General features: G+C 42.2%; 1 protein-coding gene across 2 annotated transcripts in view; it reads left to right on the top strand.

The window, feature by feature from the left end:
• The first annotated feature begins 1,962 nt into the window (after positions 1 to 1,962).
• The window catches only part of LOC121883936 (protein kinase C beta type), a 99,410-nt gene continuing 88,590 nt past the window's right edge, over positions 1,963 to 12,782 (top strand). Inside the window, exons 1-2 of one of the 2 annotated variants that reach the window (XM_042392381.1) lie at positions 1,963 to 2,421; positions 4,028 to 4,059. In XM_042392381.1, the coding sequence (XP_042248315.1) occupies positions 2,243 to 2,421; positions 4,028 to 4,059 (211 nt within the window). In that variant the 5' untranslated portion in view covers positions 1,963 to 2,242. The remainder of the gene's footprint in view (positions 2,422 to 4,027; positions 4,060 to 12,782) is intronic. The other variant, XM_042392380.1, reaches the window with a different exon arrangement.

Genomic DNA, 12,782 nt, shown 5'->3' with positions numbered 1-12,782 from the left:
GCACTCCCAGGAGAAATCAGCATCAATGCCGAGGCTCAAGCCCCGGCCCCAACAACGTGAAAGGGTCCACGAGGCGCAGGAATAAAATAAAATAAAATTCACAGGGAGTAGAGAAGAAACTCCTGAACTTCAGTTCACGGCAGTAACTGTCATTCAGAGTTTTTTTCAGTGTGTTACGCTGGAGCGGGAAGTTAAAGCAGGAAGTTAAAGCGGCTAGCTTGGTTGGCTAGGTTAGCATGCGGGCCGGTATTTTGGTTTAACCAGTGACCATGTGACTTTCAGGGGAATGTGTCGTGGTTGTCATGGTGACGGCCACTGTTGAAAACACAAACAGAACATGTAGGTGTCCTCCTAAAAGTCTTAAATTATTGTATGTTCAACACGGTATATATTTGTCTGGTATTTGAAGAAGCATTCACATTTCTTCATTTATTTTTCTGAAATCTTTTTAAAAAGCTTGTGTGAGATCAAACATTGAATCTCATTGCAGTATCCACACTGATGGTCACGGTCACTAGTTAAACTGACCGTATACCGCCCATAAAAATCAAATGCCTGGCAAGTTACTTTCCTCTGGTGCCAGGACTGAGTCACACACACACACAGTTCGCTGAGAGTGTCTTCTTAACATACTTGCTCGCTGTAAGTTAGAGCACGAAGAATTATCCAGATATACTACCAGTGATGTCACAGTGCTGAGTCTGAGTGTGTGAGATGTTTATAAATGCGCTGGACGGAGTGGAGGGACAAACGGCTGCTGAGTGCCCGGAGCTCTGGAGGAGTGAGCCGGGAGCAGAGCTGGAGCTTCAGGATGAATAACACCTGCGAGCCACACCGGATTCTTCTCTGATCCGGAGCAAGTTTTTAAACTTTGACTGCTCTGTCTGTGTGTCTGTTAGCATATGTAGCAATGTCATCATGCAGAAACCTACGTCAGGTCACATGGGATAAAGTTTTTAGAAGGCATTTTTGGCGCTAGAACATACGTACTTTGAAACATACGTACTAAAATTTGAATTTTTCAGATTTTAGTGTTCCATATATGGAACACTAATGTGAAGCTACAGAGTGATATAAAAACCTCAAAAAAAACCCAACAAACAAACAAACAAAAAAATGCACCCGCCCTTTAAATATTAAATAGTCAGGCACACATTCAACTTTGGGAATGCTTGGTATTTCAAATTTATTTTTAAATTTATTCTTAACCACATTTGATGAACTTTTCAAACAGTTACAGTTTAGGCTCTCACCTTGTCAAGGAAAAGTTAAGGAGTTAAAGCCCCCCCACCTGCTCTCTCCCTACTGCTCTTCCCTCTCTCTCTCCCTCCCCCCACCTCTCTCTCTGTCTCCCTCTCCCCCCTCTCTCTCTTCTCTCCGTCTCACTCCTCTGTCTCTCTCCACTCTCTCTCCCCTCCCCTCTCACTCTCTCTCCCCTCTCTCTCTCTCTCCCCTCCTCCCCCTCTCTCTGTCTCTCTCCTCTGTCTCTCTCCTCTCCCTCCCTCCCCTCTCACTCTCTCTCTCCTCTCCCTCTCCCCCACCCCTCTCTCACTCTCCCCTCCTCCCCCTCTCTCTGTCTCTTTCCCCCTCTCTTTCCCCTCCCTCTCTCTCCCCCTCTCTATCACTCTCTCTCTCCCCTCTCTCTCTCTCCCCCCTCCTCCCCCTCTCTCTGTCTCTCTCCTCTGTCTCTCTCCCCCTCTCTCCCCTCCCTCTCTCTCCCCCTCTCTCTGTCTCTCTCCTCTCTCTCCCCCCTCTCTTTCTCTCTCTCCTCTTGCTCTCTCTCTCCCCCTCCCTCTGTATCTCCTTTCTCTCTCTCTCTCTCTCTCTCTCTCTCTCTCTCTGTATCTCTCTGTATCTCTGCTCTCCCTCTGTCTCTCTCTCTCTCTCTCTCTCTCTCTCTCTCTCTCTCGCTCTCTCTCTCTCTCTCTCTCTCTCTCTGTCTGTACCTCTCCTCTCTCTCTCTCTCTGACAGTCAGAGGCTCTCTGAGCGCTCAGAAGAAAAGGAGGAAGCAGCGGAGAGCAGCGCAGCGACAGCTCGTCAAGTCAGCCGAAGGACACGATAGCAAAAACCTAAACAAACTAAATAAAACTAAATCAGCTGATCGGTTTCAAACTCCTCCGCTCGCAACAACGCACAAGAAGCGACTTTTTTTTTAACTCCAGAAACGTTTTTTCTTTTTGCCACCAACTTCCGTTGGTAAGTTAAAGTAAAAATAAAGATAGTTGCACAGATAGTAGGAGAATGGCAGACTCGGCGGCGGCCAACAGCGACGGGGAGGACGGACCCCGCCAGCCCATGCGAGGCTTCGCGCGACAGGGAGCCCTCCGCCAGAAGAACGTGCACGAGGTGAAGGACCACAAATTCATCGCGCGCTTCTTCAAGCAGCCCACCTTCTGCAGCCACTGCACCGACTTCATCTGGTGAGGAGCGGACAGAGGGATGGATGGAGGGGTTCACATGGAGAGCAGTTTTTGAAATGCATTTATTTCAGTTGGTTTAATACATTAATTGGTGCTATTATATAATATGGTGAAGAAATGGAAAATGGCATTATTTGGTGCGCAATATAATGGTTTAAAAATAGCCTTTGTTAGTTTACTCATGGGAAAATAAATGGAGTAGGCTTTCAAGAAAATAACAGGACAAGTTTCAGTTTAACAGTTAGCTCTGTTTAGATCATGATTTAATGACAACAGCTCAAATTAAAGGGTAGAGAGAAGGAGAGATAAACATGAAAAAGACAAAATGGCTGTAGACTATAGTGTTTGTTTTTAATAGTACTGCATCATTAAGTTACAGCAGGAATAAAGAAAGTGGGAGGGGTGCACTGGTTGCACAGTTTTCCTAAAATAAACATCGATTTGAGTCTTATTCATGGACTTGTTGATGCTACATGTGTAAGGAAGGGCAGAAGGGAAGACGGAAAGATATGTGGGCTGCACCACTAAAAAGGAATGGCTTTAGATCATTGTTTGATGGCATCAAGTAGGCAAAGGAACTGAGAGAGGCTCAAACACTGATACAGCTGTTGACACAACTTCATTCTTCTACCTCCTTCTCATTCTCTCTTAATTTTCTCCTCTCAGTCACCTGTGCAGACATGTCACCAGCCCACCGGGGTTTACTAGACAGTGATACAGCGCTCGGGTTATTAAATGAATTTCCGGCTCTAGGTTGGCCTAATTTGTCCCGTTTCTTATTATCTTTGCTGTGCACTATTCCCAAAACGACCATTATTTAAGTCCTGCGACAGGCTTTTTAATTTGTGAATGGATAAATGATTTGACCTAGAAGAATGTGCGTGTGAGAGTGTGCTTGTGTGTATGTGAGTGTGCAGCTTATGTGCGTGTTCATGGAATTGTCTCACAGGTTGTAAATACCTCTGAATTGAGGAACACTGTGCACCCTGTGTATCAGCTTGACCTGTTTAAACAATAAAATCTATCCATCTATCTATCTATCTATCTATCTGGGTCAATAAGCATAATGAAAAAGAACAATGAGAGCACTAAGTGATTTCACACCCCGAGAGATAATCTATTTGTAGCCACAATATGAAAATGAGCAGGGCTGAATGTGTGTTCGTGCGTGTGTGTGCGTGCGCACACCTGCAGGCATCCCAGCATTCTCCATACCACTGACTAGGTGTGGTTTACCATCTTGCCCTGGGGCAGCTACAATCCTGCCTAACAGAACAGTATGTGTGTGTGTTGTGAGTGGACCTTAGATGACCTCAGTGTACTGTTCATACAATAATCAAATGTCCTCACTGCCTGCATACATCAGTGGTGTGTGTATGATTTTATTTTCTGCTCTTTTGAATGGAAAGCTTTAGCACTGCAGGACAAAAATGGCAGACAGTATTTGACATTTGCTTTACGCAAATGTCTTGAGGCAAAGAGAGAGCTTTTCAGAATTCCTTTTTCAAGTTTTTTTTTTTTGTTGTTGTGTGTGAACCATGTGTTCATGTGCACGCCTGTGCCTGTACAATGTTCAACCTGTTTTCTGTGTATGTTCTCTCCACAGGGGTTTTGGCAAGCAGGGATTCCAGTGTCAAGGTAGGTGGATTAAACGCAAACACACACACACACACACACACCCATACCAACACATTCTCATACAGAAATAGAATAAATAGATATATTTCCAATGACTTCCAAAATGACATATATGAGGGTTTTCATCACCCTCTATAGGATTGGGACCAGACCACATAGGTCGACTGTACCTGCACTCCAGAATGACCCATAGGACTGTTACAAATCACTGTTAGAAAATAATGATATTTTATGGTGTGATAACGGTATGGTTAAGGTCTAGTTAGGTTTAGGCACAAAACCCATGTGGTTAGGGTTAGGAACAGATCATGACTTGGGTTAAAATGATTGCTTGAAAGGTAGTTTAGACTTCCTTAAGATTACGCAACCTATGTTGCCATGGCAACAGTAAACACCACGATATTGTTTTTAAAAAAATGTACCAACTTGCGGTTGGAAACAGGAAGCAAATGGTGGTCTCTTGCAGCAGAGTCCACTTTCTGCCATCTTACTATCTAGCCAATAGATAGTTGCTTAATGATTGAATATCAACTTTGACGTCCCTAGTTTCTCTCATCCTTTTCTGTTTCTCTGTCTTTTCTCTCTGTTTACAGTATCTCTGTGTCTCTCTTCGGTTCTCCCATTGCCCACTTTCAATCTCTGTCTCTGAGGTTCAGACAAGACCGATCTTTTCTTAATAATGGTTTATTTTCTCCTCTCTTTATCTCCATAATTTATCTCTCTCCCTTCTCTTCTGATTTCTTTCTCTTTACTCTCCACTATTCCCTACATCTACCTTTGTCTCTTTCTTTTATTCCACTACTTTCTCCACTTTCTTCTTCTCTAGTAAATCATTTAATCGTTTTTTACGTTTTTTTTTTCTATGTATGATCTATCTATTTCTATGTATGAATGTGAGTGAACCTTAGGTCCCATGTTCTTATTTCTGATTCACAAGGTGGCGAATTCAAAAACAATATTGCACATAAACATGCAATGAACTTCACTTATTTTGACAATTACTGGAGTTAATAAAAATGAGGGCATGTCATTGTTTATTTAGTGTTATTATTTTTAGTGAGTTTTAATTTAACACCAATACCAAGCCTCAAATCTTGACTCCAGACGTCACCAGCATGACAAGCCAGTCAACCTCCCTGGTGTGCAATTATTTCAAAGTGTAGCGATTTTAAAAGATCCTTGAAACTGGGGATTTAGATGGGAACAAAGAACGATATTGTGAAGCTCTTACTCCAGTATGGGACAAAATAAATACTGATGTGAAGAAAGAACAGACAGCAGGATTTTTGACATATTACAATATACTGTACGGAGGGACATGTGGTTGTTAAATGCCATAGAAATATTCTGTTCCTTACAGCGGTGAATTTAGCTTTTCATATAAAGTAACCATATATATTTTCATATAGAGTAACCCGATATTATGTTTCAGCTTTATTAAAAATTAGTATGAAAAGTCTCCATGGGAATCAATATATAGTGCGCCCAAGGCAAGTCTGGAAGTGGAGGCAGGACTGCTTGATTCACAGAGTGGAGCATACTGTAGGTGTAGATTTAGTTATGGATAGTACTATAGGAAGCTAACCAAGGCTCAGGAAGTAAATAGATATCCTATTTATTACTCTGTTAGGTGACTGAGCTTTAAACAGTCCCAGCTCTATCATCAAATGTATTTCTTTAAAAAAACAAGTCAAATATATAATAAGATCACAGCAGAAATAGTGACATGTCATAGTAGGAAAACTTACAGGTGTTACTGATGACATTTATGATGGCTTGGTTGTATTCAAGTGTCCCAGTAAGCCTTGACAATGTGACAGTGAGCCAGCATGCACAAAATCAGGACTTTGAATCTAAAGCAGCTAATTAATTTTATTATTTCCACTTGTGTTTTATACTGTTGCATGTCAAAATGTCTTCAGTAAAATAAAAACCCTGTTGTGTACTTAAGAGCTTTGAGATATGTTAGCAGGAAATGTCCCGTCCCTGAGCTTAAAAGTCAACCGCTTGCACCCCTGATGGAGGATAAAATTAGAGGTTAGGGCTTGTTCATTTAGGATCAGCTCATCAACAGCGATGCAGTGTTCACTTCCTTTAATGATGAAGTGGAGCGAGACATCTGATTTTGTGGCTGTTGCTGGTTTCATCTACGCAGAAAAGATTGATGAAACTTATGTGTGCTGCAGTTTTTTTTCTGCCATTTGAATATCATAGTGACTCAGAAATAGAACTGTCGTAAGATAACCCTATAGAAAAATTTAACTATTCAAGAGTTTTCCCATCAGTCTGTGCTGTGTGACATTGACATTATCATTTTAAACAAATGCAAAGTTAGTCATGGAAACAATTCAGAGCCAGTTTGCTACTTTGCTTTTCTTTGCCCTCGTTCCCCTCCCTCCCTATCGCTCTCTTCCTGTCCATCATCTCCATAATTCACAGTGGAAACAGATTCACTTCACTCACGTCAGCATCCGGTTCGTAGCTGTTAGGACGGCATCAACTATCAGAGAAACATAGTTATCTGACAATAATGATGAGGTGCTTTTGGACTTTTGTGTTTTTATCAATTTACTTGTGTTTTTTTCTACTTGTACTAACAGCCAACTGGATGTTGTCAAGGATTTTCACGTCTCCTAGCAACAGTGAAAAATTCAGACGCAGCTGTCTATATGCTGTAAGATGGAAGAGGTGCTGTTCAACACAGCAGTGGGTTTGCTGGTAATTAGCCTATATGAATATGTGATAGGTCAATAGTGTCCTTTAGGGCAAGCATCCGCTGCACTGTAGGGAACCTCGGTGGCAGTGCTGTTGTAGGTCTAGGGGCACCTGGGGATGGACATTGGTGGATAGATGGGAGAATGGATGGATAGAGGAGGAAGAGGGAAAGGGAACAAGAGTATTTCACATCTGAAATTTCAGATCTCACTCCAGCATTCCAAAATAACTTGAATATGTGTGTTTTCAGCGTGTGTGTGTATGTGAGTTAGTAATCGCCAGCACTTAGCAACAGTTTGCACCTACTTCTTCCATCAGGTATGTTTGTGTGTTTGTCCTGACTTGCTCTCTGACCAATCTGTCTGTCTGGAGCAGGGTATCACTTCCCTAGAGCTCAGGGAGAAAGGGAATTCCTCTGCAAGGTCACACACACACACACACACACACACGCGGAGTAAAGTGAGATCAGTGTTTGGGTGTGCTTTACCTCTTGGTTGTGTCTGTTTGACAGTCACATAGTTCTCACAGAACTAAAGGGAGGCTGTTTGTGTTTATACAGCATGATGTACTGTAGCGCATGAATAGATGGATCTGTGGTGCAGTTTGTCTGAGAAAGAGAAGACGTTTTTATTTTTTTATTTTACATTTTAATCACCCACACTGTATAAGAGAGATAGTATTAAATAGAGTGTATGGTCTGCATGTTTAAATGTAAGTTGTATTTACTACAGCTCCTGCGTCTTGTAAGTTTATCACAGTATTCTGAGACCATTACTCATTTCCACAGTGTCTATGGAACGATTGTACATTCGCAACCTGAATCAGATCTTGTCTACCTTCCACTGATCACTCAGAAATGAACTCGTCTTCAAGTTTTTTCTCTCTCTCTCTCTAATTTCACTCCTCTCTTACAGTAGTTTATTTCCACTCTTCGCCCCAAAAATTGTAGATGAGCTGCAAAGAAAATGTTTACGGTTTCAGCAAAGCTCAATTTTATTGGCAGCATTTGACAATGTGCCATTTGTTCCTCTTGGTCTTCATTCAACCTTGTCATGAGTGAAAAAGGAAGTTAATTTCATCACCCTTTTTTAGAAACAAGATGGAGGGAAACAGTTCAGTGTACCTTGCAGTCTACCTTTCAGTCTGGAACACTCTTGACTCTTGTCATGAAGTAAAATGTATGCATGGCTATGCAATATTTGATGATCCAGGTCCTGCTCTCTGCATTTAAATTAAGGTGACTGTATACTCCTTCAGACATGCTTGTTGGACACAGTAAAAGCCCATTAACACCCCCCCATTTCTGTAACTTTCCTACATTCACACCCACACCCACACAGCTTTTCACTCTACCTTTGAGTGAAGCTGTTTGGAACAACTATAAACAAGTTTGATTTCCAACATGGTCAGACAACAAGTCATAGAAACCTGTTCTGAGCGACCTATAAATCAAGCTATAGTCAGCAAAGGGGAAGGTGGGGGGCTGGAGCAGCACCCCCAACAGCAGCCTGTAACAGGTTTCATAAAGCAGCAACAGCTTGTGGTATGTTTTGCTTATGCTTGTGGTAAGAAGGAAGTGGTGTAGACATTTGTGTTAATGTTTCAAACATGATTTGATGTTTTTTAGATCTACCGACAGCCAGCTGATGTGAAGCACATAATTTGTATTTCTTGCCTGAGATTGTGTGTGTTTTTAGTTGCTTTACCTTTTGTCATAATTGTTTGATTTCAGCAGTATTTTTAATGTATGTTTTGGACATCTACAGTATAAGCCTTTATTACAGACAGTAGTAGAGAAACTACAGGAAATGAGAGAGAGAGAGAGCGAGAGAGAGAGAGAGAGAGAGAGAGAGAGAGTGATCTTACAAGGGACTCAAACCAGAGATGTTGCAGTTTATGGTCAGTGTCTTCTATTTTCAGCTTCCATAATGCAGCATCAAATATCTGCTGTTTAGAGTCACAAACCACTCCAGCAGTATAGTCCACTACTTGGCTGTCCAGCTCTTGGCTCAGTATGTATTACATCTATTGTCTGACATGAATTCAAGCTGACCAAAGCCATTTTTCTTCATGAACATGGACACAACTACAGGCTTTAAATGGCCACCTTTGAAGCAGAGGAGTAGTTTTTAATATTAAAAATAGAGATTTTGTTTTTTGTTGATTTAGAAAAACATGATCTAAGAATGAAACCTGTTCATACGCTCACCTTTCCATACACTCTACATCTACTGTATATTTTCATCTGAGTTTTTTCAGTGGTGGGAAAAGTGAATGAATACAGTACATGAATAAAAGGGAAGAAAACTCCATCACTTTGAATGGTGATTTGCACAGTCTGATACTGCAAATACAGTGCAGTGCTGTCTGGGTTTTGTATATCGTGTAACTGTGTGTCGTATTGCTGGTTGGAGCGCCTCTCTGCCTCCGTGTTGTTGTAGTAAACAGTGAACTGTAATGCATCAGTGGGATTCTGCTGTCCAGTTTTCCATGCACTAGAAAGAGTCTAGGGACACACCTGTTACCAGAGGAAATTAATTGGATGAGAAGGCCAGAACGACATTGTTGGTGATCAATTAGTACATTTAAATTTTGCAAGGAGCTGCTGCACTTGCACTATGTCCACATTCACTTAACCACTGTTGCTGATATGATTATAAGGCTAACTATTCATACCATATAACAAAGAAGCACACTGCACTAAAAACACAACAAGCCAACACCCCGGCCCTCCGTACCTGCAGTTTAGTGAAATTCCACAAATTTAACTGCAATGTGTAAAGTTTCAGTCATAACTAGCTATACTGTATGTGTGTGTCAGGATAGGACTGACCCTGACACACACACCCTGACGCAGTCCAGCTCTCTGCATCTGCATTTTAGTCCCCTTTCTCTGTGTAAAAAACATTCACGTTCATAAAATCCAAGGCTCATCGTTTTCCATTTGACAGACCTTGACATTTTCTCGATTGCTTGGCTCTCGTTTATACTTCATATGTTCCAATTGGAAAACAATCGTTGTGCTTCACAGTTTGTGTATCCAGTTAGTATTTTAAAACTGACTGGATTAGAGGTGTACACTATGCTAAAGGAATCTTCAGAATGTGTGACAACAGTGATATGATATTAATTTGAGGGATGTCAGATTGTGCGATTAATGCATGGTGAATTATAGGGCTACAATGTAAATAGAAAAAAATGAAGGCAGAGGCGTGTCAGTAGCTCCTGTCATCTATCTGCACCACTCTTATGCTTTGAAAATGCAGCAAAGTCACATAGACTCTTTTTTGTGTTGCCTCCCTTGTTTTATTTTGTGTTTGTCATGAATCTATTAAGGAAAATGAACGTTTTTCCCCTAAACTTTATTCAAAAATGATACTTACAAAATGTCATGCCAGCCTGTGTATTCTCTGTCATTTTATTCGAAATCAGAGTACGAATGATTGGCTTGAAGACAGGTTGTAGAGAATTTGGTCCTGAATTTCCGGCGATGTCTGGCTCTCTCTGATCACCAAAGCTCCAAATCGTCTGTCAGTTGACGTGTCTCAGTGTGATCAAGGATCACAGTTTTGGACTGACCATAGATTTTACCAGGTTTCTCTCTCAATTGTCAACTTTCGTCTCAGACAACCAAAAATATCACAGCTTAAAGGGGCCTTAAGACTAGCTTACAGACCAGCTGATTCATTCCCTCCTCCAGCTGCCTGCTGATACTGTGGTTCTGTGGCACTGGCCCAGTCAGTCCAGTTCAACATCCACCGATACCACTGGTTGATGAGAAACATTGGCCTGACTCACTGTGCACAGAGACCCAATCAAGCTGCTACAGTGGCAACTCCCTAGAGGGCACAAATACGTCACTCTCTCAGTAAAGACAGGTCCCTTAGACTTATCACTATAGACACATTGAAAAGCATATAGTCTGTAGTAAAAATGTCAGTTTTGGTTGGGCAGGCACAGCACTCAGACTGGGGTGCCTGGTGCCTGTGGCCCACCCATAATTTGTGTGCATGTGCACATGCCGCATTTTCCATTTAATGAACCAGTGAGCGCTTATTTCCTTAATGGCTGTTTGTGCTGCTTACCAGAACTGTGTGTACTGTAATGCTTCCATGTGATTGGTTTTGTGTGTGTGTTTATGCGTGCATTTCTAAATGGGTGTGTTAATAATGAGTTGGGTTTCAGTGTGTCACTGGCGGTCAAGTGTCCTCCACTGTCTCCCCACAGCCTTAATGGACAAATTATCCCTTTAGAGAGCTTGAGAGGGATGGAGGTGGGGGGGGGGGACTGGGTGGCATGGTAAATAGGGAGCTAAGGAGGCAAAGAAAGGAAGAAAGAGATGCATGAAAAGAAGGAAAAGAGAGATGAGATGAGAGATGAGAAAGGGGAGGAGGCAAAGGAAAATGGAAAGAAAAAGTGGGGGTGGAATCCATAGATGGAAGAGGGAGAGACAAAAGGGGGGAGAAAGTGAGTGGGAAGGGCGTAGGAAGGAGAGGAGGATTACATGTGATTTCCTTGAAAGTCCTAAAGAAAGTGGCTCATACAGTAGCAAGTGCAGGGAAAACAGAAGAATTGACGTGTAACATGTCCTTCGAGAGCAAGATTGTAATGTAATATGAAACATATGCAGTACAAAACATGCAGTATAGAGAATACAAGGAGGAGAGAGGGGGTTAAATTTGAAAAAAAGAGGAACTGATGAAGATTGAGGAAGGATAAATTGGGTCAAAAATAGAGATGCATGCTAAGTTCTCTGTAATTTATTCATTCTACCATTTTATACAGCATCACATCCTAAAAATAATCCCCTTACAGTGTATATGAGGTCTTGTTGTGCATACTGTATCATGCTGTTGCAAATCGTGGTACATTCACAGCTGTTTTGTATGATTTAAGATCACACTCTGGATCAAGAGGACTGCACAAAACTAGAGTGGTTGGTTCCTGCAGCCAAAGGACAATTACATACAGTATATTCTAAAAAATAGAATAAATTAAACAAGGCGGATGGTTGAAAATGAGTGAAAAAGGTATGCTGGAATGACACTCGAGCAGAGAGGTGGTGGGTGAGATTTTGCCTCCAGGCAGAGGAGATAATGGACAGGGAAGAAGGGGTATAGAAAAGAGCTGAGAGAGAGAGATAAAACGGTCTAGGCACGCAGTGTAGATTTCACCTAAAACAAGCCCCAAAAAAGTCTTGTTTGCTGCAGCTATTAGCCCTCGTCAAAAGGAAAAATGTATGTATTCAAGGGGTCTATTCAAGCCTCCCTTTGACTAAAGGAGTCATTTGTGTTCGAGTTTAATCTGGTGTCTCTTGCTTTCACCAGCAACCATTGAGCTGTCGTTGGGCATGGCGCCCGCGGTTCCTCTGGATTCACATAATACGTTTTCTGCTTTTTCATGAGCCTATCTGGGTTCAAATGAGTTAGCGAACATTGGTGTCTGTTGGCAGTGCCGAACGCAGCTCAGGTGCTTCTGCAACTCCAACCTGTGTGGGTGGGAGGTCTCTGGATCCAAAACCTGCTTCCTACACACACAAACATGCACACACACACACACACACATATGCATGCATGAACACACACACAGATCACACAAATGTGTGCCCAAAAACAAAATGGGTATTCAAGCACAAACGCATTAAACGCAGAAAAATGCACGCACACACACACACACACAGCTGATGTTGCGGTGTATCATTGAGATACTGAAGCAAAGGGAAATGGATGAAAACATCTTACTCTCTCTTCCAGTCTTTTGTTTTTCCTCCTCCTCCTTCCTGATTTCTTTTGACCTACTGCTCTCTCCCCTTCACCTCACTCCTTTTTTTGTCTTTTTCCCTCTTCATCTTCTTCTTCCCTAATCCCCCCCCCCCCCCTCCCCGTGCCTCTCAGTGTCCCCTCTCTCCTCCTTCCTCCTTTGCTCTAGCTTCCCATCTCTCCCTCCACCGCTCTCTCTCTCTCTCTCTCTCTCTCTCTCTCTCTCTCTCACCGTCTCCCCCTCTTTCT

This window comes from Thunnus maccoyii, chromosome 18 (genome assembly GCF_910596095.1).
Source record: "Thunnus maccoyii chromosome 18, fThuMac1.1, whole genome shotgun sequence".
Classification (NCBI taxonomy): domain Eukaryota; kingdom Metazoa; phylum Chordata; class Actinopteri; order Scombriformes; family Scombridae; genus Thunnus; species Thunnus maccoyii.
This window is presented reverse-complemented; position numbering and strand designations above follow the sequence as displayed.